A 24,712-nucleotide genomic window follows, 5' to 3' on the forward strand; every position below is an offset into this window, starting at 1 on the left:
GGTGCCGGGCGCCGAGTCCCGGGAGCAGCGGTAATCCTGGAGGTCCACGTGGTGGCGCTGCACCACGCTGTAGCGAGGCTCGGTGGGGGCGGGCTGCCGGACGGCCTCCGGAGGGGAGGGCGCCTGAGGCCGGGGGACTGCAGCGCTCGCGCCGGCCGCCGGGTATCGGTAGGGGTAGGGGAAATCGGGGAAAGGGCTCTCCGGCTCCCCCTCGGGCCGGGCCGGCGCGCCTCCGGGCAGGGGCGTGCGCAGTACGGCGGCATCCGGGGTCCCCTTGTACTTGATCTTCAGGGTCTTGGCGTTCCTCCGGTCCAACTTCACGCCGAACTGCTTCTCCACGGCCTCCAGGGCCGTGGCGTCCAGCATCTGGCGGAAGCGCTCGTGGCGCCGGGCCAGCGCGATCGCGTCTGGGTGGAAGACCACGTCGTAGACAGTGTAGCGGGTGCCGCGCCCCCACGCGTACTCGCGGCCGGGGGCCAGGCTGTAGGGCAGGGACCACTGTCTGCCGGACACCGCGCTCCCAGAGCCGGGCTGACTGCTGGGCGCGCCCACCAGCGCGTTGCTGCACACGTTCACGAAGCAGCGCCGGGTCCCGTCCAGGCTGGTGCGCAATACGTGGCCCGGCTCCGGGTGCACGAACCGCACCTCCACTCCGCGCTCACGCTCCAGCGCCGTGATCTCCTCCTCGTAGAGCCGCCGGTTCTCAGGGTCCGTGAGCTCCTCGGCGTACTCGGAGAACATTCGCCGGAACTCCGGGTCCTGGAAGGCGGAGGTGAGCCGCTGGACCTCCTCTCCACTAAGATCCAAGTCTTCTAGCGGCGAAGAAGCTGCCTCCTTGGCCATGCTGTCCTTCGGCTCCTTGCGCGGAGGCCAAGGGAGATGGATCTGAGACCTAGTGGGTGGGACGCGAGGTGAAATCGCTAGTCTCCGGAGAGTGAGGAGGCGGAGGTCTGTAACGGCTTCAGAATTGAGCCTGGGCGGCGCGTGCTCGTTGCCATAGTGACACCACCAACACCCAGGAGGAGGGGCAGGAACAGTGATGATAGAAATGACAGAAATAGCCTTAATTTCTTCAGACCAACATCCTACGTTGTTTAGATTCCTGTGCCATGGTGCAGTTACCTGTGCAGAATAAGCATCTTAATAATTGTAATTTCCAGCATTATGTACGTTATTCGTTGTTCAGAACCCTTCAAGGTAGACCTGATCCTCAATTCACAAAGATGAGACCTGAAAAGTTACCTCACCAAAGTCACACAGCTAATGCACCACCCAGCAGTCATAAACTGTGATTCTATCGTAAGTTTTTCTGTTTATTCACTTCGCTAAACCAACATTTCAGTCTAGATATTTCACCAATTTACCCTATTTACAACTCTCATTTGGTGTGAGAGTTATGCGCAGGTTATTCATAAATAACCAATCATCAGCAAACATGACTGTTAATAAAAATGCAAATATAAGATACCACATATCACCTATAAAAATGGAAAAGGCTTTCTTTAAAAACAAAACAATTATTTCCTTGCGGTGGTAGAATTTATATTAAAATTTTTTCTAGAAAGTAGTTTGGTACCTATGTCAAAAGCCTTTAGAATGTGCATACTTTTTTTAATGCAGAAATTCCAATTCTGAGAGCATGCTCAAGGCACTATTATGATTCTAAAGGTTTGGGAAGAATCTAAGAATTCAACAGTTGGTTGAGCAGATTTGGGTAGAGCCATACAATGGGATTCTAAGCAGCCATTCAAATTGATATTATAGAATATTTATTGACTGAGGTAGTTATTAATTGGTAGTTAAATTCAGTGATCATTTTTCTGTCCTCATTTTGTTGACAGCCTCAGCAACATTTAACATAATGTTGGCATTACCTCAGTGACAAGACACTATCCAGGTTTTCCTCCTACCTCATCAGATACAGTTCCTGTGCTTTCCCCATACTGAGACCAAGTGTCGGCTTTTTCCATAGCACAGAAATCTCAGCCCACTCCCCTCTTGTGTGATCTACCTGGCCTCTTAAAGCATAATGTCACATGACGGTGCTTTAGACCCAGATTTCTGAGGTGAGGTCAGCCATGCTGATTAAACACCGAGCAGGTGAGCGCACCACCTCTCTGTTGGTCCTCACTGTATTAGCTCTGGGTGCTCCTGCAGTACTGTTCATCTGCTACCCCATTTTTCAGATCTATGCTTCCTTTTAATTTCCAGTCAATGTCCACCACTAACTGGTTCTCATTTGTCTTACTCTAATAATTATAATTCTGGTAATTTACCTGCTCATAGTTAATTGCCCTGCTTCATCTTTCTTCACCTTGCTAACCCCTAAATGCACCCTGTATTTCTAGGCATTAAATATGTTCCTAAAGAAATCTTTCATGTTTAGCTCTATGGTTCTTGAAACTAGACCAACAATCTGGCAGTGTCTGTTTCAGTACCACTTTCAAGGCCTAGATTGTAAATTTTCCCAAGTAATCTAGTAGCTTTTGGAATTATGCCTTGATTTCACTTTTAATCAAAATTTCCAGGCTGTTCTTGAGATTAAAGCTCAATCTTACTGTTTTAACATCAGGTCTTTTCTAATATTTTGAAAATTTCCATCCTCAAACCATATCTCAAATTGCCACTTCATCCTTAACCGCAATTCACTTATCACAATATTCAGATTAAATTTCTTGAGGAATTTCCTTCAATGTCATTTTAGTTTTTTTATTAGTATCTCTTCCCCCAAAAGCTAAGTTTCTTTGAAAGAAGGGTCTTCCATTTCAACTTGTCTATAATATTAAGATTATTCCTACGTTTGAAACACTCTTTGTACCTTTAACAGTGTCGTATCACTCATTCATTTCTGGGCTCTCATTGTAGTTCCCGCCATAAACTAAAAGATAAGGGGATGGCGTTGAGTGGTTATGCCCAAAATAGAAAAACAGGGCTGCTTCAAAGTGAGTATTACTCCTCTTAAAGGTATTACTCCTCTTAAAACTATGGGGACAATGTTTTTAAATTTTCAGTGCCAAAAGGTAATGTAATGAATATCACAGTGATATCCTGAAACAATGGTTTTCACTATCATTAGAATAAATTCTATGACTTGAAATTTAAACAATTTGAAATTATTAAATACACCATTAAGACTCTTATGGTGAACAATTAGCATGTGAATTGTTAAGTGGCTCCCACGCCAGGCTCCCCTCTCCTTCACTATCTCCTGGAGTTTGCTCAAATTCATATCCAAGCATATAACTAGTATAGAAATAATGAAACTTAAATTTTTATATACAAATATATACTTAGATTATGTATTTTTACACATTTTCATATTTTCCTTACAATTATACAGAAAATATTTTTCCTATGAAACTTTGTAAAGTATACCATATTTATAAAAAAATGTTATAAATAGAAATTTAAACAGGACATTCTAAAGTTTACCAAAATTTTATTATAATTTAATAACAAAATTACATAAAATAAGCAGATGATTGATGAATTCTGTTTCTTCAGATGGTCTAAGAATCTCAAAACCCTTGAAGTTTGCTGAAAATAGAAAATATTCATAAAATTAAACATCTTATAAAGCTAAGTTATACATTTCTTAATATCTAGTTTTAATTTTAAAAATAGGTCAATACATGCACATTGCTCCAAATTCCCAAGGAGACACAATGGAAAATAAGTCTGTCTCACTCTATTTCTGTTCTCTAGAAGCAACAGTTATATCCTTACAAAGACTGTCTAATTACATATAAAGGACTGTCTAATCGCATATACATGTGTAAATGCTTTAAAAACACAAACACAAGTGGTAGAATACATGAACACTATTCTATGCCTTTTTTTCAATTAGTAATAAATACATGATATATTTATAATTTTAACTAATCCTTTATGACTTGAAATTAATGTAAATTAGAAAAGTCAGAATATAACGTTTTTTTTTTTAACTTTACAATATTGTATTGGTTTTGCCATATATCAACATGAATCTGCCACAGGTATACACGTGTTCCCCATCCTGAACCCTCCTCCCTCCTCCTTCCCCGTACCATCCCTCTGGGTCGTCCCAGTGCACCAGCCCCAAGCATCCAGTATCGTGCCACGAACCTGGACTGGCGACTCGTTTCATATATGATATTATACATGTTTCAATGCCATTTTCCCAAATCAAGAATATAACTTTTAAATGGGTATATATTTAAACTATTTGTTTTGCTGTTATAAAAACTACAGTAAAAACAGCTGTACCTACTTTTATGCATAAACCCAAGTATACCTGTAGGATAAATTCCTAGAAATGAAATAGATGGTATATGCAGTTGAGGTCTTAAGAAATCTTGTTCAATTGCCCTCTGTAGAGGTTTTTTTTTGGTTTTTTTTTTACCATTTTTATTCTGACCAACTATTGTGTGAGAATGGGAGTTTCTCCTGTACATTACTAACATTATGTTTTTAAATAAAACAACTATATTTGAAAGCACATGTTGAAACAGGGTTAACCTCAGTCCACTTTGGCTACATTTCTGTGTTAACTCTAAAATATGATTTCACAAATATTCTAAGAAAAAAATTGTTTTGGGGAGAACTAAATGTTATTTATAAATATAAGTTATTTCACTAAATTAGTTATTTCACAAAATTATTTCACTGTATCATAAAAATTTTTCCTCTCAAAACAAAGGAAAAAAGCATACATCAACTTGTTTGATCTAGCACTGAAGAAATTCCTCAAATTATCACTACCAAATTATAGTTTGGAAATTAGATCAAGGGTTTTAGTATCTGACTCCACAGATGATAAATGGACCAACTATGTCAACAATAGTCAGTATCAACTGCAAGTCAAGGCCTGTGCTAGAAACTTTAAGAGAGACAGGCACATAAGTGACTTCTCATACAGCATGTTAAGAACTCTCATAGAAGTCTGTATACAGTACTTAAAACACTAAACAATAATGCATGTCATTCAGGAAACATTATAAGAAATTTAACTGAAGTGTCCTGTGCCATCATAATTAATAAATCAGTTAAATCCTGTTGTGGTTTTTCTATCTCTAGAATATTAAATGGTTTGCTAAGATAGATATAATAAAAGGATAAAAGTTAAGGAAAGAAGGAAATTCAGGTAAGAGAAAAATACAAATCAAAGAAGATGAGGCCAGAGCCACAGCCAACATTTATGCTAGTAATTCCTGCTGCTATAGAGGTGGACTGCACATTTGGCTGTGCTGCTGGCAGCTAAAGCAAAGGGAGTCTATCAGATTTATAGTCTTCTCAAGATGAAAATGAACAGTTGCTTGGGACAGGCACAGATTTCTTTTGTTCCGAGACCTGTTGAAAGTGCTCACTGTTGGTTTTCATAGCAGAATAAGTTTCGCATGTCTGTTAATTTACAACAAAACTCAGTTCAGTAAAAGTCAATCTAAAGGTGGACAAAACAGAATTCCCTGGTGGTCCAGTGGTAAGGACTCTGCACGTTCACTGACGAGGTCATGGGTTTGATCTCTGGTTTGGGAACTAAGATCCTGAAAGCTGGCATGGTGCAGCCAAAGATTGTTTTGAAAGATGGACAAAATATGCTTCAGAAGTAGCTTAATCCTGGGGTCACAAAATCGCTGTCAACAACAGGGAGTGGTTGAGGGTAAGAATGTTTGCCCTTACCTAAAAGCATTCCAAATTTAAAAAATTTCTTTAAGGATTCATTGTTAACTAAAGTCAAGCATTATGTTCAGTTTATGGAACAGAGGCTAGAATATCAGTGACTTTTATAAGTATCTGCCTGGTTATATTCCAAAAACTAAGCTGTACCTGGAATATAGTAAGAAATACATGTCAAATGAGTGAATCCAATAATAAAATTTAGTATGTCCCAAAGTGAACAGACTTTTTCCTCCATGAATACTGAGCAGCAAAAATAATGCAAAAAATTTTTTTCAAGAAATATATATAAGAAACTATTAATCATGATTTCAGGGTTAGGAAGTAGAGGTATGTTTTCTTTCTCTATTTTATACTTTTAAGCATTGTTTGAAATTTTTATCATGTATTTGTGCTTTTATTTAAATAAATTTGTTAATTACAAAAAGTAAAAAAAGGTTGAGTGTCAAGATTATATTCTCTAATGAGAACCTGCGGGTATTTGGTTACTGTTCTTAACCAAAAGAAAGAACATACGATTAATGGAGAAGTCACATGTTAGGATGCCTGCATCTAAGGGGAACTGTTAAAAATGCACATTTCTGGGTGCTACAACTGGAGAGACATTTAATAAGGTTGGGATGGGATCTTGTAATTTAACACTTGTAACATGGACCTCAGAGGATTCTCATGCATGTGGTCTATAGGACACCCTCTGAAAACTACTACCCACCAGGTAATTATTTTTTCCTCAGGACCTCCCCACACCAATTCTTTCCTGCCAATTTAAGGCAGATTACCAGGGTTTTGAGTGGCTCAGCTGGTAAAGAATCCGCCTGCAATATGGAAGACCTGGGATTGATCCCTGGGTTTGGAAGATCCCCTGGAGAAGGGAAAGGCCACACCCTCCAGTATTCTGGCCTGGAGGATTCCATGGACTCTATAGTCCATGGGGTCTCAAAGAGTCAGACATGACTGAGGGACTTTCACATGTGGAAGGCAAGCCTGCCCTTTCGGAATAATAACCTCATCATGAGTCAGCCTGTAAAAGAACTAGCCCAGCCCCACAGCCAATCTGAGGTTTCCCACAGAAAACAGTTCTTGGTGTAGCTCATACAAATGTGCCATCAAGTACATACAATTCGTGTCACACAGCATGAACACAATAAGTTCAGCCTAGAACATTGCCAATGAGCTACTGTAGTCATTTTAAAAAAACTCAGCACACCTTCAGAACATCTGATTTTTAGCAGTATTATGCCAAGAGGCAGCTGTTTCTGAAGGCACACTTACCTATCTTCTACTACCTTATTGGAAGGATAAAAAACTTTGAATGAAAATCCACTTCTTGGAAAAGAGCCCTTTGGAGAGAAAAATGCCCATAAGTACTCAAAATACTCAACTTTTAAAAAAAGAACCCCCATTTTTAAAAATCAAATTCCTCACTCGTGGCTTAAAGATGAAGGTACAAGATGTGACTATAAAGTAATGAGACAAATTTCTGCATGCTCTTTGTAGAGAAAAAATATTATTAAAGTATCTCCAATAGAAGGAAAAAGTAAAGTTGACCAGAACAGTCATGCTAAAAAATGTGGCCAGAAATGCTTAGGAGTGGGTCTACTTAAGTATAAGAAATAAGCAGTACTGAATGATGCTTAGTAAGCACATAAGACACTCAAACATCATGTTCAAGAAATCTTTCCTGCCCTTCTCCCCAGTGAAAATCTGGGATTGATGCCCCACCATGGTCCCCTCAAAGCAACAGAGCAGGGTCACATATACAACTGTCCATTACTAAACTCTAAATAAAGCAGACTCTTGTCTTTTCAATCTTTGTGTCCCTGGCACTAGCTCAATACGTGGCCTATTGCAGGCATTCATTAATGGGAATAAGTATCAAGAAAGGATGCTGCTAAATAACTTCAGTCGTGTCCGACTCTGTGCAACCCCATAGACGGCAGCCCACCAGGTTCCCCCGTCCCTGGGATTCTCCAGGCAAGAACACTGGAGTGGGTTGCCATTTCCTTCTCCAATGCATGCAAGTGAAAGTGAAGTCGCTCAGTAGTGTCCGACTCCTAGCGACCCCATGGACTGCAGCCTACCAGGCTCTTCTGTCCATGGGATTTTCCAGGCAAGAGTACTGGAGTGGGGTGCCATTGCCTTCTCCGCAAGAAAGGATGAAACAATGTCAAAACCAAGTTTTAGGAACTTCTCTGGTGGTCCAATGGTTAAGAATCTGCCTGCTAATGCAGGAGACGTGGGTTCGATCCTTGCCCCGGAAGATCCCACATGCTGCAGGGGAACCATGCACCACAACTACTGAGCCTGTGCTCTAGAGCCTGGTAGCCACAGCTGCTGAAGCCCGCTCACCCTAGAGCCCGTGCTCTGCAACAAGAGAAGCCACTGCAATGAGAAGCCCACGCACTGCAACTAGAGAGTAGCCCCCATTCGCCACAACTAGAGAAAGCCCACATGTAGCACCAAAGAACCAGTGCAGCCAAAAATAAATAAAATTTTTTAAAAAGTTTTGAGCTTGTCCACAAGGTATAAATAATGTAAAAAAAAAAAAAAAAAAAGATGATGGTGTAGGAAATGGTGGTTTACTCATTTACAAGATGAAAAGAAAAATTCAGAAATAAAGTGTTTTCAAATGCAGCATTAACTATGAGAACACACAAAGAGTTCAGTTTAAATAAGGAAATAGCCTCATTATGACAAGAATATTGAAATATAAATAAAGATTCTGTAAAAATTAGGCCACAAATTACAAAAACAATGAAACCAAATCAATTGTGCACATCCTTATAGCAGTAGTTCCCAACCAGGGTCAGTTCTGTCCCCTAGAGACATTTGGCAGATACCTGAGGACATTGTCGATTGTTAAAACTGGGGGCTGCTACTGGCATCTAGTGGGTGGAAGCCAGGGATGCTGCTAAACACCCTGAGATGAACAGGACAGTGCCCAAAACAGAATTATCTGGTTCAAAATGTCAATAATTCTGTGGTTGAGGAAGCTGGACACAAAATAAATGTGTGAGAAAAGCAGTAAGGGAAGATGTTTCCAAAAGTGACCTAGATTAAAAAAAAAAAAAAAAGCCAAAAAGTTAAAGTCTAAAACTCATAAGAATCAAGGAAACATACATATTAAAAACCACTAGTGAAGATACTTGATATAAATAGCAACATTTATGCAGCATTTAACCCCCAAGTTCAAAAAGTCAATTATACTTTTACAAAAATTCAGAAGCAACTTCAGGATTCTGAAGCATTTCAAGGTTCCACATAAAAATGAAATATTAAAGTGTGTCCCAGTAAGAAATTCAACATTCATCTGGCTTAGATTTTGGAGACCTGGACAATTTCTTAAAAAAAAAAAATCACCCTCAATGGACGACAAGTACCATTAATATGTGCACAGAGAACAGGATACATGCTCTGAAAGTAATTTCCAGAAAGGAATCCCAAGGCAAATTACTTTGAAGGGGAAAATACGCATTTGGATTTATAATGGTGCCTTTAAAAAAAAAAAAAAACAACTAAGTCCCATTACTTTATAGTCACATGTTCTTCTGAAAGTTTAAGAACTTTCTCTTTATACCAAATTAATTCCGTTATTTCATTGATGGTATGTTTTTACTCCGACAGTAACTGATTAAACATATACTTTAAAGAAGTAACACTCTAATCTTGACAAATTATGATACATAATGTTAACTACATTCTTACAGGGTTTATGCAGAGGCATTCGGTATTGGTCAAAGTAAAAGGATCATATTTGTCTGCGATGACAAGTAGGTCAGGCACAGGGTACACTCTCAGAGCATAGTCATACGCCCAATACACTGGGCAGACATAGAGAGGGAGAGGAGTCAGGTGTCCTTGGGATAAGACAGTCTTTACAAACTACAAAAGAACGACACAAAACAAACTTCAGTGCATTTGTAAAAGCTAAAAGAGCAACAGAGAATTTAAATTAAATACTGATTACCAGACTTAAAATTTGAGAAACATTTGGGAAAACTGAATCACAGAGCTTTGGGAACACTGATATGAAATTATCCTGTATTTTAGGAGAAATTTATGAGTTTTCATTTAATACTATAAAAGCTACTTCCCCAAAGAATCATTTTGGAGCAGTTATATTTTTAGCTGTATAATAAACTCATTTCCTAATTCTGTTCATCTAAAAATAATTCCACAGCTTGGGTAATGGCAAGAATATATACTTGACCTACATACACATTGAAGGTTATAAAATACATACTAGAAATGCTGTGTATGATCTATTTCCATACTTCCAATTGTGGATACATGTAACCAGTGATTGACAGCTGTATGTCAGGGAATCCTGATAAACACCACATCTTCCTAATGTGGGCATATCATAGGAAATATTTAATAAACATGATTAAAAACACATTTTCTTTAAGTATATATAAGTACAATGTAAGATTTGTGAGTTCTAAAGGCAAAATGGGAAGCTCCAAATAAATTTCCTGCTTGTTCTGGGCTTTCTTCTGTCCATTAGGGGATACCTCAATAAGAAAACTGAGAAACACTGATTTAGGGAACAAAAATTACCTTACAGACAAAAGTGTGTTGAAATTATTTTGAACTATAAACAAAAAACAAAAGGGCAAGTGATTAAGTGACTTAAAACTTTATATAAAGTCACATGTAAGATACCTTAATAAAGAAAATCCTTAACTTACATGATTAGGAATATCCAAATTGCTACTGGGAAAACGGACACAGTTTCTGCACATTTTATTCACTAAGTCTTCACGAAAGACAATAATTTCTTGTGTACAATACTGAATTCTGAAATGAAAATGGTAGTTGAATGTGACTTCCACAGAAAAAAAATATAATTTTAAAGGCAAGATGTTTTATAATACATTCCCACTTCAAATTCAACCATAATCTATTCATCCATGCATTTGACAGTAATTTATTGAGCTCTCTATATGTGTCTAGCATTACTTTAGGGATGAGTGAACAAAACAAAAAGACCCCAGCCCTGATGCAGTTCATTCTACTGGGGGTGGGCGTTCAGAGACGATAAACAACAGACATGAAAATTAATAGTATGTTGAGAGATGATTAAGTGTAAAGCAAAAAGAAAAAGACTAACAGGGATCATTTGCAGGAAAGGAAGGTCAAAGGCTGGAATATTTAATAGGAGGACTGGAACAGGTAGGACTCATAATGAAATTTGATCTAAGCACAGAGTTGAAGGAAGTGAGAGAGTCATGCAGACATGCAGAGGCAGGCAGAGGGAACAGGCAGAGCAGAGGAGGCTGGAGGGCTGGAATAAAAGAGAAGAAATCACAGAGGAAACGGGGCCAGCTCACGCAGGGCCATGACTACCATTGCAGAGGATACGGGCTGTTACCAAATAAAACTATGGATCCATCTTTCTGAATCTGTAAGGGCAGTGTGATACGCCTTCTGGTTTAAAGGATCACTCTGACATGGTTGAGAGCAGACTACAGAGGAGCAGGAGAAGCTAGAGACCAGTGAGGAGGCTATTACAGTAGCCAAGGCTAGAGAAGATGGCAGAGAGTCATAGAGGGGGAGCTATAGAGAAATGGCCAGATTCTGGATATAAATGTTTGAAGTCCTCCTTCAGATTTTTGAAGGACTTCCTCAAAGCCTGCATGTAAGGAGAAACCCCGAAGATTGGCCTGAATGAATGGAAGGATAAAGGTGTTCAGAACTACAATGAGGAAAGCTGCAGGACAGGGTGGGGCTGCTGGGGGAAGAAGATTAGAAGTTTGGTTTGAAGTTGTTTATTAGACATCCACGGGGAGATGATGTGTAGGCAACTGAATATGTGCATCTGGAGTCAGGGAGAAGGTTTGAGGTGGAGATATCAACGTGGGAGTTGTCAATACATAGAGGATACTTAAAGCTCATGGACTGGACACTGAAGGAGTGAATGTAGATAGAAAAGAGAGGGAACCAAAGACTGAAAGCATTCTCTCCGTAAGAACCTATGGTCACCGTGGCACATAGAGTAAATGCATAATCCTTCCATTCTTCCACTGTAACTTTTCTTAAAGGATGTATAATCGGAATATCTATTATAAAATCTCCATCCATTATTAAGTTTCTGAATTCAATGTTAGTGAATTATTTAAATAAAGTATTGTTAAAGTTTTCAGAAACCTAAAATAAAAAGAAATTTTCTTTTTACCCCATGACAACCAAAATCCAGAGACAAATTTTAAGAAAAAGGTTAATTTTTAAATGAAAGGTTAAAAAAAACACAATACAAAATGCTAATATTTACCTGCAAGGATTAGTAGTAAAAACTGAAAATGGTACTCTTTGCCTGAATTCATTAGTGATGCTTTCAGCAAATGGTGGCCTATAAATACAATTAAGATGATACAGTATATGTTTTTTAGTTTACAAAGTTTTCTTTACTGTTGCAAATATCTGAATAAAACTTACCTTGGTAAGATGGAACCAAATCCAGGATCCTCTGGGCCAGGTACAAACACAAAACGACTACTGTAGCAAAATTCAACATAATTAATTCTAAAAATATTATACCACTACCCAATAGTCTAAAACCAAGTTATTGCCTTTATTTAAATTATAAAATTTTTAAGTTTTATACATTTTAATAAATGAACTAATAAAAGTCTCTAGACCGATACCATCCAATAGATCTTTTTTGCAATGATGTTAGTGTTCTAGATCTGTATTGCCTAATTACTGAGTACTTGAACTGTGGCTAGTGTGACTGAATTTTTTTTTTTTTTTAGTTTTTTTAATTTTAGGCCACACTGCCAGGTTTATAGAGTTCTTTGAGTTCCCTGACCAGGGATCGAACCTGGACCCCTCCTCAGTGAAAGCACAGAGTCCTAACCACTGGACCACCAGGGAATTCCTTTAAATGATATAGCTTTAAATTTAAAGAGATCCATGTGGCCAGTGACTATCATTTTTGAAGAGTATAGTTCTAGACCCTTAGAGTAATAATGTCATCAAGAAATTTGGATTATGGTTGAAATTATCACTCTTCCAATTAATACTTTTCAATATAAATCTCTATTAGAATATAACATATATTATTGTGATAGAAGGATAATTTTATCTCCCAGCTATACTAATTTTCTCAAATTTTTCTTCCACTTATTTCTTAAATTAGGATTTATTTTTGTTTCTCAAATAACCCTTTAAATGAAAAAATACAGCAATAGAAATCATTACCTTTGATGAATATTTGGGTATTCGCATATTATATCTGCCAAAGTTTTTAGGGAATCTAAAATTTTAAAGGGATATTGAATTTAATTTGCATATGATATACATAAATAAAATTTTATTTGATCAGATACAACTCTACATATTATTAATAAATTTAAATTAATATAGATTATTTCTCATCAACTTAGTTTATATAAATGTAGGAACACTTATTAAATAGATCCTCAATACCTTTCAAAGCTTGAACTTGATTTTTTCCATAAGGTGCAGATGAAAAATTACCACACAGAATAAAGCAGGTTGGAGGTGCTGGTGAGTAACCTAAAAAGAAAAGAATAAATGAACATCACTTTTCTGGTCTAGAAATCACATTAAAATCTTTTAGCCATGAGCTTTTTTCTTTTTTTAGCCATGAGTTTTTAATAATAAAACCTTACTGTCTAAAAGCAATACCTTATTTTAATAACAACTTATTATAAAAACAGTAATAATAGTGCCCATTTATTGAGCACTTACTTTGTGGCAGGCCCTGCAACGGCTTGATTCATCCTCACAACATCCCTCTAAACTGAGAGAGAGATTAACCTGCCTAAAGTATTAGGCTGCAGTTTAAACCCAGTTCTGTCAAACTCCGAAGCCTAAGCTGTTATCTACTCTTGTACTGTTTTAGGACTAATTCTTATTTATCATGAACACACACATACAGTTATTTTTCAAATGTAAAAATGTAACTCTTTAAGATGAACTCATTTAAAATATTTCACCTCTGAATCAACTTTTTTAACAAAAACAGACTACTCAAAAAGATACATTTTTTTAAGAGAATTTAGTTTTAAGACATGAGCTCTCATAAAAAAGAATAAAAACAAATGACACCTACCAGAAAACATGATGTGAAGTTTTTCCAATACTTCTACTTGGTCCAACCAAACATCAGATATAAAGACAAACATGGCATCTTTATTCTCATCCTCTAGTTGTTTTAGTTTTGCAGAAGTCTTCACAGATGTATTAGAAGGCCCTCCGAAAAAATTAGTATTTCCATAGTATGCCCTAGGTAATTATAACACAATTATTACCTTCTATCCTATATTCTGTTGAAGATATTTTTCTGCTAATTCTACAAATTAAGCTTCTGTCTATCTAATGAGGTTATTTTCCCATCAATGTAAATTGTACCATGAAAATGTATTATTTGTACCACTTAAAAAGCAAACAAGTTGATTTAAACATTCTAAAATGAGAAAGGAAGCAACACTGAGGCAGTAAACAAAGCAAGATAAGTAAACTATATCTGGACCTTTTAAAACTTACTAAAGCAAACATTAAAATAAATCATAATTTCCTTATATAGTTGAAAGTAGGAGAAATAGGTACTCAATTTGAATAATAACTAATAAAAGTATCCCCAAAAAAGTGCTAGCCATTTGACCAAGCAATTTCACTTCTAGATATCTAAGAATTTAAGGATGTCTACAAAGACTTATCTACATCCCAGAATTGTGAAAATCTGGAAGACACACTAAAGCTTGCCCAAAATGGAAACTGGAGTGATCTTCTGCACTCCCAGCCTCTACTGCTCTTGCCACCTACCCTTCACCGGCTGCCATCCTACCGTCCTCCGTTTAAATGTTGAATACTGTCCCACAGAACTGTCCCTTGAGGATCCCAACAGAAGTCAAATTTCCCCATTACACACACTTGGAGGACTCTGTACTTCTCTTTCATAGAACTTATCAAATTTGTGATCAGCAAATTATTTGGGTGACGTTTAATGTCTATCTCCCTAATCCAACACCTACCAGAGTCTGGCAATATAGTATGTGCTCAAAGTACATTGCTGAATGTCACAAATCATGTAATAAAAAATTTCATGGTAATGGAAAATGTTGACTGAATATTATTAAATGATGAAGCAGGTTACAAAGCATTGTATAGTATGTATTCATTTTCAACATCCAAAAAAGTGAATAGATATAGAACCTGTATATTCTTATTAAGTCACTGTAATTATATCCTATAAAGTCACTGCAAACACTGCATTAGGGAATACTGAACCTTGCTCTTAAGGAAAATGTGTGCTGCTATCAGACAGACTGTAATATTAAATTATAAAAAAAAAAACCTCATCTTGGTAGATTCTATTTTCTTCATCTTACAAAAGAGAAAGCAAGGTTCAGGTTTAGAAATGTTAAGTGATGTGCCTGAGGCCATCCCAATAACAGGTGACAGTGTTAGGTTACAATCTTGCAGTTATCAGAGGAATGAAATAAGATGATACAGATGATTTCAGTTATATACCCAAACACAAACCAGAATACTACAAAGAGAAATACCTATTAAGCTGATTCTTGAGAAATTAAAGCTTAAAAAGGCGTCAGTAACATCTTCCATCCTTGATTCATGGAATATAAAGTACAAAGACGAGCAAGAGGAAGGCTGTTTTCCCAAGAAATGATCTAGGAATTCTAGGAACTTTAACAAATACATCAGGCCCAGAAAACATAAGTCACGTCTTGTACCAGTGAAAGAGAGCAACATGGCAATGGAATCCTAGCAAATCTGTACTTTAATTTAGAGAAAGTGGGACAATTTAAATAGAAGATTATTTGCGACATTACAAAGATGAATGCTTGGCTAAACTGAAACGAATGGTAACACTCAAGGCCAGCTTCCTTGATTATACCTCTCATTCGGAAGAGTAATTTTGAGGCTTGTATGAAACTATAACACCAAGACAACAGCAATTATGCTTTCAATATAGCCCCAAGAAACCCTACCATGATGTAAACCTAGCCACAAACTAGCACTAAAAGCACTCACTTAAAAGTAAACTGGCTTGATGCGGGCTTGTATTCTCTGTGGCATGACCAGCACTTTACCCTGGATTTACTTCACCAGGAAGCAGATGCACAGCAAAAGCTGCCTGCCAGTGACTCCCCGCCAGCAAACGTGGCCTTGGTGCCTGATTTATAACAGCAGACTGGATCTAAAACCTTAATCATCAGACTTCTTGAAATCATCACCATCATCATGGAATCTCAGAATTAGAACGCAACTACTTTAATTACCCCAGATGCCTACAGGCTCCAGGAAGCTAATACTAAATATCAAAGCAGCAACCAGCTGAGGCTGACTAGGTGTGAATAAGGGTACATACATTTATCCTGCCCAAAGTGAGCCATCACTGAAGATGTTCCAGGTGAGAATTTAGGTGCGAAGTACTGCCAGAGCTGATTATTCAAGATAACTCAGATCTCCTAATTTTCAAATATTGGACACTAATTCAAAATATGCTTAAATACCTCCAAGGGGAAACAAGAAATGTCTATAGACTACATTCAACCCACAGGCCACCGGCTACAACTTTCACACCATTATTCAGCCTCTGTCAAATTCCTTGAGTGACAGGGAATTCACTCCTCTCAGACAAAGTCCTTTTGGAACCCCTCTAATATTATAATGATTTTGCATATATTAAGTAACTATATAATTTGCCTCTTATAGCTTTCACTCAGTAAAATACAAAAATAAGAACTTTATATTAACATGGGAATTATATTCTTCTGTTTTCCTATCTCTTGTCTCAGTCCTGTAGATAAAGAAGACCAATGGATTAGAAATCTTTCCCAGTGAAAGTCAAATACAAAGATGCAATTGCAACCAGTCTGGAGTCAACCCACTAGTTTTCAGTTTTATATAAAGTCCAGTCTTTTAACTCTCATTTTCCATTGCTCTTTACCTTCTAACACAAAGTCTGAGGACTTGTAATAATTGACATGTGATATACTATCTTAGATTTATTACTGCCAGTATTCTAAAATTTCTATAGAGTTTAAGTCAAACATTTTTATACCTAGTAGTACTAGAGGGTTCAGTGGGTGGAAATCCAAAGGCATTGACATGAAACACCTGATCTTCAAACCAACCTGAAAAACATATAAGTAACAAATCACTTTCATTTGTCCAATTTTCTTGTTTGAAAAGACAAAACTGTGGAACACAAAGCAGTAATGCTAGGCCATCATTTAATCCCCGGTCAACTAACTACAGAATTCACCAGTCCCACTGAGCTACAAAACAGTTTCAGGTTCAGAGACAGTCTCAGTTCTTTTTTTGTTTTTTATTTTTGGCCACACCATGTGACTTGCAAGATCTTAGTTCCCTGACCAGGGATGGAACCTGGGACCATGGAAGTGAACATGCCGAATGCTAACCACTGGACCACCAGAGAATTCCTGATAGTCCCAGATCTATTTTAAAAAAAGTCATGAAATTGTAATAGATTTAGAAGTAAAACTTTTCCCTTTCTTATTTCACAGTACATGTTAGAGTACAGACAGATAAGGTACACAGATAAAAATGTGTTTTTTTAACATTTATTTTTTATTGGAGTGTAATTATATAACAAAGTGTACAACAGAGTAAATCAGCTAAATGTATGCATATATCCACTCTCTCTTAAGCCTCCTTCCCCCTCCATCCCACCTCTCTAGGTCATCACAGAGCTTCAAGCTGAGCTCCCTGTGCTGTACAGGAGCTTCTTACAGCTATCTATCTTACACATGGTGAAGTGAAGTGAAGTGAAGTCGCTCAGTCGTGTCCGACTCTTTGCGACCCCATGGACTATAGCCTACCAGGCTCCCCCCTCCATGGGAATCTCCAGGCAAGAGTACTGGAGTGGGGTGCCATTTCCTTCTCCAGGGGATCTTCCCGACCCAGGGATCGAACCGAAGTCTCCTGCATTCCAGGCAGACGCTTTACCCTCTGAGCCACCAGGGATCTATTTCAATCCTGCTCTCCCAATCGGTCCCACCCTCCCCTTTCCCCCTGTAGCCACAAGTCCATTCTCTACATCTACATAAAAATGTCTCATTTTATGACTCTATGTGCAATCTTTGTTTCTTTTAACCTCATTGAGATATAATTCACACGTAATACAACCCTTTAAAAGTGTATACCTCAGAACTTCCCTGGTGGCCCAGTGGTTACAAAGCCACCTTGCAATGCAGGGAACACAGGTTTGATCCCTGGTCTGGCAAGATTCCCACATGCTGCAGGACAACTAAGCTCCTTTGCCATAACTACTGAGCCTGCTCTCTAGAGCCTGGAAGCCGCAACTACTGAAGCCCGCACACCCTAGAGCCCATGCTCTGCAACAGGAGAAGCCACTGCAATGAGAAGCCCATGATTCACAACTAAAGAGTATCCCCCACTTGCCACAACTAGAGAAAGCCCACGCATAGCAACAAAGACCCAGCGCAGCCAAAAATAAGTAAATCAATAAAGATAAAAGTGCATACCTAAGTAGTTTTTAGTCTATTCACAAGTTGTACAACCATCAGTACTAATTTCAGAATATTTTCATCATCCCAGAAAGAAACCCTGTGCCCATTAGAAGTCTGAGAGTTAAATAATCTCAAAAGTATGCTCTGATAATCAATATTCCCCTGAGTTACACTGTTAATGTATTTTAACCAGTGTAGAAAGGGTTTTACTGTAGAATGATAAGGAGGACAGGGAAAAAAAAATACTAACTTACCCTCTGCTAAGACAAAGCATGATTCTGTGTATAAACCACTATGAAACTGGTATACAGTAATTAAGGAAAATAATTCTATTTCTATGCTTGAGGTGGTGATAAAGTCGATATACATTTTGGGTTCAACAGGACTTTCAAATAATACATTCAAAGACTGCTGCTGCTGCTGCTAAGTCGCTCCAGTCATGTCTGACTCTGCAATCCCATAGATGGCAGCCTACCAGGCTCCCCCATCCATGGGATTCTCCAGGCAAGAGTACTGGAGTGGGTTGCCATTGCCTTCTCCGACATTCAAAGACTACACATTTAAAACTCTGAATAGATTATAGCTTAAAAAATGTTAGGTTTAAATATCCTCATATCTGATTCTAAGATGTAATACTGAAAATATAGATCATTTTTAGCATGTTATAAACTTTTTCAGTGATTTGTCTGGATACAGCAAATAAGGAGGAATTAAACATTTTTGTCTCTAGTTAGGATTATGTCTCTAGATTCCTACATCACCATATGGAAGTTACACTAAGTACCCAATTAGGTAAATTTGAAAATGATATATAATCAATTTCCCCAACTCATTTAACACAGATTAAAAAAAAATAAAAGTGAAGGATATAGCTTTACTAAGATCCAGTTGTATTGTTCCTGTAGGGTCTTCCAGAAAAAATTTTCCCTAAAAAAAATTAAAAGAAATATGTCCACATTTATGTAAAAATGAATACTATGGCAAAACAATTAAGATACTGACAATTTTGACAATAGACTATAGTAGAGAGTACCATGGATTTTTTTAAAAATCAGTAATTCCAAGTCTAGGCTTTTCCATCATTTAATTGAGACTCAGAGTCCTCAGAGGTATCAAACAATGACTACTGCCGATCAAGAGATGGCAGCAGGGACATTTGCTGGCTGCCACAAGAGGGACCTCACCAGGTGCCTTCACCTAAGAGAGCCAACAGCATCTCCCAGGGAGCAGGATGTGGTCTGCATCTTTGAATGCTTAGAAACTGAGAAGTCAACCAGAGATTACTGGGGAACTAATTTTAGGCTATGCAAACTGGTGGCTTGTCTAAGACACTCCTTTCTGATGTCTACTCAGGAAACCAAATGCAAATGAAAAAGTTATTTGGTAACTGAAGTAGATGCTTTCAATGAAGAATACATTCCGGTGCCCTCTGTAAAAATGCTGTATTTAACTGACATTTCATCAGTTTGAAGGCTGAAAATAAAGGATGGATACTTATCAAGTTTCACTTACCTCTTTTAACTGGGTTATCATCCCAAGAACAATCACATCTCCAATTTTGCTTGTACTGCCCAATAGGGTTTCTATTGTCTTAAGCTAAAATAAACAAAATAAACTCTTAAGGACTGAAAATATGTTCCTTTAAAAAACTAATCTTTTTTTTATAAAAATAAGTAAATAAAAAATAAGTAAAATAAGTAAAACCCCTACATATGTTGTCTACAAGAGACCCACCTCAAAACAGGGGACACATACAGACTGAAAGTGAAGGGCTGGAAAAAGATTTTCCATGCAAATTGGGACCAAAAGAAAGCAGGAGTCACAATACTCGTATCAGATAAATTAGACTTTAAAACAAAGGCTGTGAAAAGAGACAAAGAAGGTCACTACATAATGATCAAAGGATCAATCCAAGAAGAAGATATAACAATTATAAATATATATCCACCCAACATGGGAGCACCACAGTATGTAAGACAAATCCTAACAAGTATGAAAGGAGAAATTAACAATAACACAATAATAGTGGGAGACTTTAATACCCCACTCACACCTATGGATAGATCAACTAAACAGAAAATTAACAAGGAAAAAAAAAAACATGTATCTATAAAGCTCACTAAAGCAAAGCACAGTAAAATGAGGTATGGCAATAAAACGCGTTAAATTTATCAAATAAAAAAAATAAAGTGCTGAAAAATTAAAGCTGTCAATTCTGTAATAGATATTCATTGAAAGTATCTTTTGAAATGGGGGTGAAAACACCTTCAGAGAAATGAAAGCTAAGGAAGCATGCACGAGCTATAAAAAATGATAAAGTCCTTTATGAATGATGATAATATCAAAACAAAACTTGGAAATACAGGAAGGAGTAAAGAGCACTACGAACAGTCAATACATGGATAAACATTAGAAACTATTCTCTTTTCTTAATTTCTTCATGGTAAACTATCAACATTATATTGTGAAATTTTTCAGAAAAAAAAAAAAAAAGAATATGGTATGACATAGTTCTGTCTTAGATATTATGCAACTGGAAAAAAAAAATAAGTAAATTTTGAGTGCACACTGCAGTATTTACACCTATTTTACAGTAGAAAATCAAATAAAACTTAGAAAATATAATTTTATCCTACAAAAAGCTAAAATAGCAACTGATGATGTCTTGGAAGAATTACGCCTAAGAAACACCATGTCAACATAGGCCCTTACCAATGACTGAAGTTTCATACCATATTATTTTGAATAATGATAGGTATATTTATCTTTAAAGTATAGAAGAATATGAATTTTATTTGTCAGTCTCTTCAGCACCTGCAAATTAGCGGGCTATTTAAAAGGTTACATTCTACTGTAACTTTATTTAGTATTTTGAAAGTATGTCATTATTACTTATATTCTCAATTTGATCATTATATTTTTATCAGAAAGTTAAAGGTAGTAATAATTGGGGCACTATTTTAAAGAGATCTTTTCTGACCCTTTTCTATACATATAATCCTAACAATATATTAATACAAACATACATAATTTATAAACACATACCCATACAGTTTGTTTTATTTGCAAAGATGAAATCATATTATTTGTATTATTCTTCAACTTAACTTATCTTAGACATTATTGCATTTAACTATATTTAGATATACTTCATTCTTCTTAATGGATAGAAATATCTATAGTATATATACAACAATTTACCAAACAACTTAAAGGCCATAATCACAATATCCCATAATAATGTTAACATATGACACTAAAGTTCTCTTTAATAACATGAACCTCAAGCGACACAAGAATAGAATGTTCATTTTAAACAATTTTTTTAAAATGAAATACTTGGGAATAAATCTGAAGAAAAGACATGTATCCTAAAAACTGGATTAGGTAAAGATTTCTTAGAAACAATACTAAAAATATGAGCCATAAAAAAAAACTTATAAGCTAGACTTCAACATAATTAAGAACTTAAGTATTTCAAAAAGACCGTTGAGAGAATAAAAAGACAGCTTACAGAATGGGAAAAATATTGCAATTCACAATCAGTAAATAAAGCAACACAGGAGTACAAAACTATAACAGTGAGGATGCCATATTTGTAATTTGCAAAGGTAAAATGCCATACAGGGACTATAAATGGGGATTTTAATAATATACCAACAGGGATACAAAACTAAACAGCCTGGAAAGATAAGAAGAATAATAAATTATTTAGCTAAGCCTTTGAAGGAAATGGCAACCCACTCCAGTATTCTTGCCTGGAAAATTCCATGGACAGAGGAGCCTGGTAGGCTACAATCCATGGGGTCGCAAAGAGTCGGACACGACTGAGCGACTTCACTTCACTTCACTTCACTTCACTTTAACATTACTTTGGCAAAGAGGAAAGGTGAAATAATGCTTCTGGGCTGTAGGTGTCTGAGTTGCTATAGGAAATCTAATATATATGAGAAAACACATAGATAATCATTGGTAGAGAAATATAAATAATGTCAATTTCCAAAACTTAATATTTTTTTCTGATAGCAGAAACTATCAAACACTATAAATGTTTTCTCCTCATGGTGCTGCCATCAAATGCTTAATTTAAGCATTATCTAGTATTACTGTTTTAGTATCTATCAGACTGCTCATCATTATGAATTCTGATCTAACATGGTAGAGAACTGAATGAACCTGAGCAGAGCCTGGGCTCTTCAGAAGTTATGTGGAAACTCATAGAAACGGTGGGGCCTAGCCAGAAGGAGCTAAGGACTGTCCCCCAGCAGGGTTCCATGTGCTGAAGCAGGGAACAAAGCCACTGATAGACTGACAGGAACCAGGTATGTGGCTAGAACAAAAGTGACGGTGCTGTTTGGTAACCGCTTCCTGAAATGAAACGGCAGAAGGAGCACACGTGGCAGGAAACATTCCCCCTCTCCCTGGACGACACTGTGGCCTGTCTGCGCTCTCTCGTACATTCTATAAATGTGGTTTCCTTAGTGCCTTCAGTAAAGTTTTCACTCCAACTGATATAACACGTCTTGGCTGAACAAGTGTGTGGTGGTCACTAGATGGCTGGACTGGGCAAAGAGCAGGATTTCAGAGTGGGAGTGAGGATGAGATGGGTAATGTTGAGTGAGGGTTGGTCAGAAAGTCAGCAAATGGACCAGGAGGACTAGGGTTCTGTCCTGGTGGTGAGAGCCTCTCTGGGGGCTACCAGCGTCTCAGGGCCTGACCCAAAGAAGGAAGTAGATGATTCTGTTAGAGATTTGTAGCACCCAGGACACAAGGCACGGACTTTCCCAAGAGGGGGTACACGCAGGTCAGTTAGCTAGACAGTTATCAGTGGTTCATTTGCATTTAAAATTCAATAAATTAGAAATAAGCAACAAATATTAAACTTGTATACTTACACCCCCTGAATAATAATGATAACGTTCTAACCTGGAATTTGCTTCCACTTTCATCAGGGTGAGAACCAATCACTGGAGGAGTAAATAATTCATGTCTGTGGGTTCTCTAGAAAAAAGAAAAATTCACATGAATTACTGAAGTGAAAGTGAAGTCGCTCAGTCGTGTCCGACCCTCAGCAACCCCATGGACTGCAGACTTCCAGGCTCCTCCGTCCATGGGATTTTCTAGGCAAGAGTACTGGAGTGGGGTGCCATTGCCTTCTCTGTGAATTACTGAGGCAAACCTTTAAAACAGAGCGCTATTCATTAAAATAGCACCCTGACAAACCATTGTTCTTAAATTAACATTACTATTACTTATTCTCAACAAATTTGAAACCCCACATACTTTAATGTACAAATATCTAGAAATGCAATTTAAAAAAAAATTAAGGCTTTTTAAAAAAGGTCTATTGTGTACCTGGCAGTAATGCACTCTGGGCTGATATGAAATAACAAACTAAAGCTGTCATCCTCAGAGGCAGGGGCCAGTGAGAAAGAAGTGTCAACAGGTCATAAGACAACCAAGGACCCTGAGAAGAAGGGGCCATTCAATGAGATCCTAAATGATAAAAAAGATGCTGCTAGTAAGAAACAACAGGAGACTGAGACAAGATATTTTAGGCAGAGGAAGGGATGTGTCACAGAAGGAGTTAAGAGTCAAGGAGTGTTAGGGACGTGATATGAAGTTCAGTACAGTTGGATCACAAGGTGCACAAGTCAGACAATGCTTGAGATTGGCTGGAGTCTCTATTTGGGAAACTATGCCCCCCATATGCACTGTGGTACACAAAGTTTAGGTAGGGCAGGTGCCCTTCCCCCTCCACTGACAGAGCACCAAGACCTAGCAAATCAAAGTACTGCATCCCCTTGGCCATTGATTGGTTCAGGGTTGAATAAGTGCCTAAAGCCGCGCAATAAGTGACAGTCACTAGAACTTTTGAAAAAGAACAACTCTCTAAGAGTTACTAAGGCCACTAGTGGCCACCTCTGTCACCTCATAGGGAGAATTTGTTTGAAAGTAAGATGAATTTTTTAAAGTTGCTAGGAGATGGAAAGAGCTAGATGCCTCAGGACATCGTGTGAGCACCTGGCTCCAGTTGTGCTTGACACAGCTGGACTTTCTCCACAAACCAAGAAATTGCTTTGTCTGTTTTTGCCAATTTGAGTTTCCATTACCTCTAATAGAAAAGCCCTAACAATACAGACTCTGCATGCCAAACCAAGAAGTTAGGCTTACACACAATTGCAAACAACAATTTTGAAGTAGAATGGTAAAAGCAGATATGTGTTCAGGAAGATAACTTCAATAAAAATATGCATGGACTAAAATTCAACCCTTTTAAAAAATATATGTATTTATTTATTTGGCTGTGCTGCATCTTAGCTGTCACACAGGGGACCTTGGATCTTCACTGAGGCATGCAGGATCTTCAGCTGCAGCATGCAAACTTAGTTGCAGCATGTAGGATCTAGTTCCTTGATCAGAGATCGAACCCACCCCCCTGCATTGGGAGTGTGGAGTCTTAGCCACTGGACGACCAGATTCAACCCTTTTAATGAGGCTCGGGAGGGTTTAGTGACACCCCCAAATAATATCATAGGCTCTAACACATAATTTTTAAAAAGAAAGAA

At 37.6% G+C, this 24,712-nt stretch overlaps 2 protein-coding genes across 7 annotated transcripts in view; both read right to left on the reverse strand.

Annotated features, from left to right (window-relative positions):
* DNAAF2 (dynein, axonemal, assembly factor 2) overlaps window positions 1–3,264 on the reverse strand; it is a 9,594-nt gene extending 6,330 nt beyond the window's left edge. The window contains exon 1 of the mRNA XM_010842279.1: window positions 3–3,264. Within this exon, the coding sequence (XP_010840581.1) occupies window positions 3–843 (841 nt within the window). The 5' untranslated portion in view covers window positions 844–3,264. The remainder of the gene's footprint in view (window positions 1–2) is intronic.
* An 87-nt stretch (window positions 3,265–3,351) lies between these two features.
* Window positions 3,352–24,712, reverse strand: part of POLE2 (polymerase (DNA directed), epsilon 2, accessory subunit) — a 32,733-nt gene continuing 11,372 nt past the window's right edge. For 2 of the 6 annotated variants that reach the window (XM_010842235.1, XM_010842240.1), the window contains exons 6-18: window positions 23,070–23,144; window positions 19,656–19,739; window positions 19,014–19,070; window positions 18,398–18,446; window positions 16,712–16,784; window positions 13,736–13,908; window positions 13,087–13,176; window positions 12,859–12,913; window positions 12,094–12,153; window positions 11,930–12,007; window positions 10,347–10,455; window positions 9,361–9,537; window positions 3,352–3,537 (exon numbers count right to left, since the gene is read on the reverse strand). In XM_010842235.1, coding sequence (XP_010840537.1) covers window positions 3,394–3,537; window positions 9,361–9,537; window positions 10,347–10,455; window positions 11,930–12,007; window positions 12,094–12,153; window positions 12,859–12,913; window positions 13,087–13,176; window positions 13,736–13,908; window positions 16,712–16,784; window positions 18,398–18,446; window positions 19,014–19,070; window positions 19,656–19,739; window positions 23,070–23,144 — 1,224 coding nt within the window. In that variant the 3' untranslated portion in view covers window positions 3,352–3,393. Of the gene's footprint in view, window positions 3,538–6,927; window positions 6,996–9,360; window positions 9,538–10,346; window positions 10,456–11,929; window positions 12,008–12,093; window positions 12,154–12,858; window positions 12,914–13,086; window positions 13,177–13,735; window positions 13,913–16,711; window positions 16,785–18,397; window positions 18,447–19,013; window positions 19,071–19,655; window positions 19,740–23,069; window positions 23,145–24,712 lie in introns of all 6 variants that reach the window. The other 4 variants (XM_010842238.1, XM_010842239.1, XM_010842236.1 and 1 more) reach the window with 4 other exon arrangements.

The sequence above is a fragment of the Bison bison genome, unplaced genomic scaffold (assembly GCF_000754665.1).
Source record: "Bison bison bison isolate TAMUID 2011002044 unplaced genomic scaffold, Bison_UMD1.0 scf7180017864174, whole genome shotgun sequence".
Lineage (NCBI taxonomy): Eukaryota > Metazoa > Chordata > Mammalia > Artiodactyla > Bovidae > Bison > Bison bison.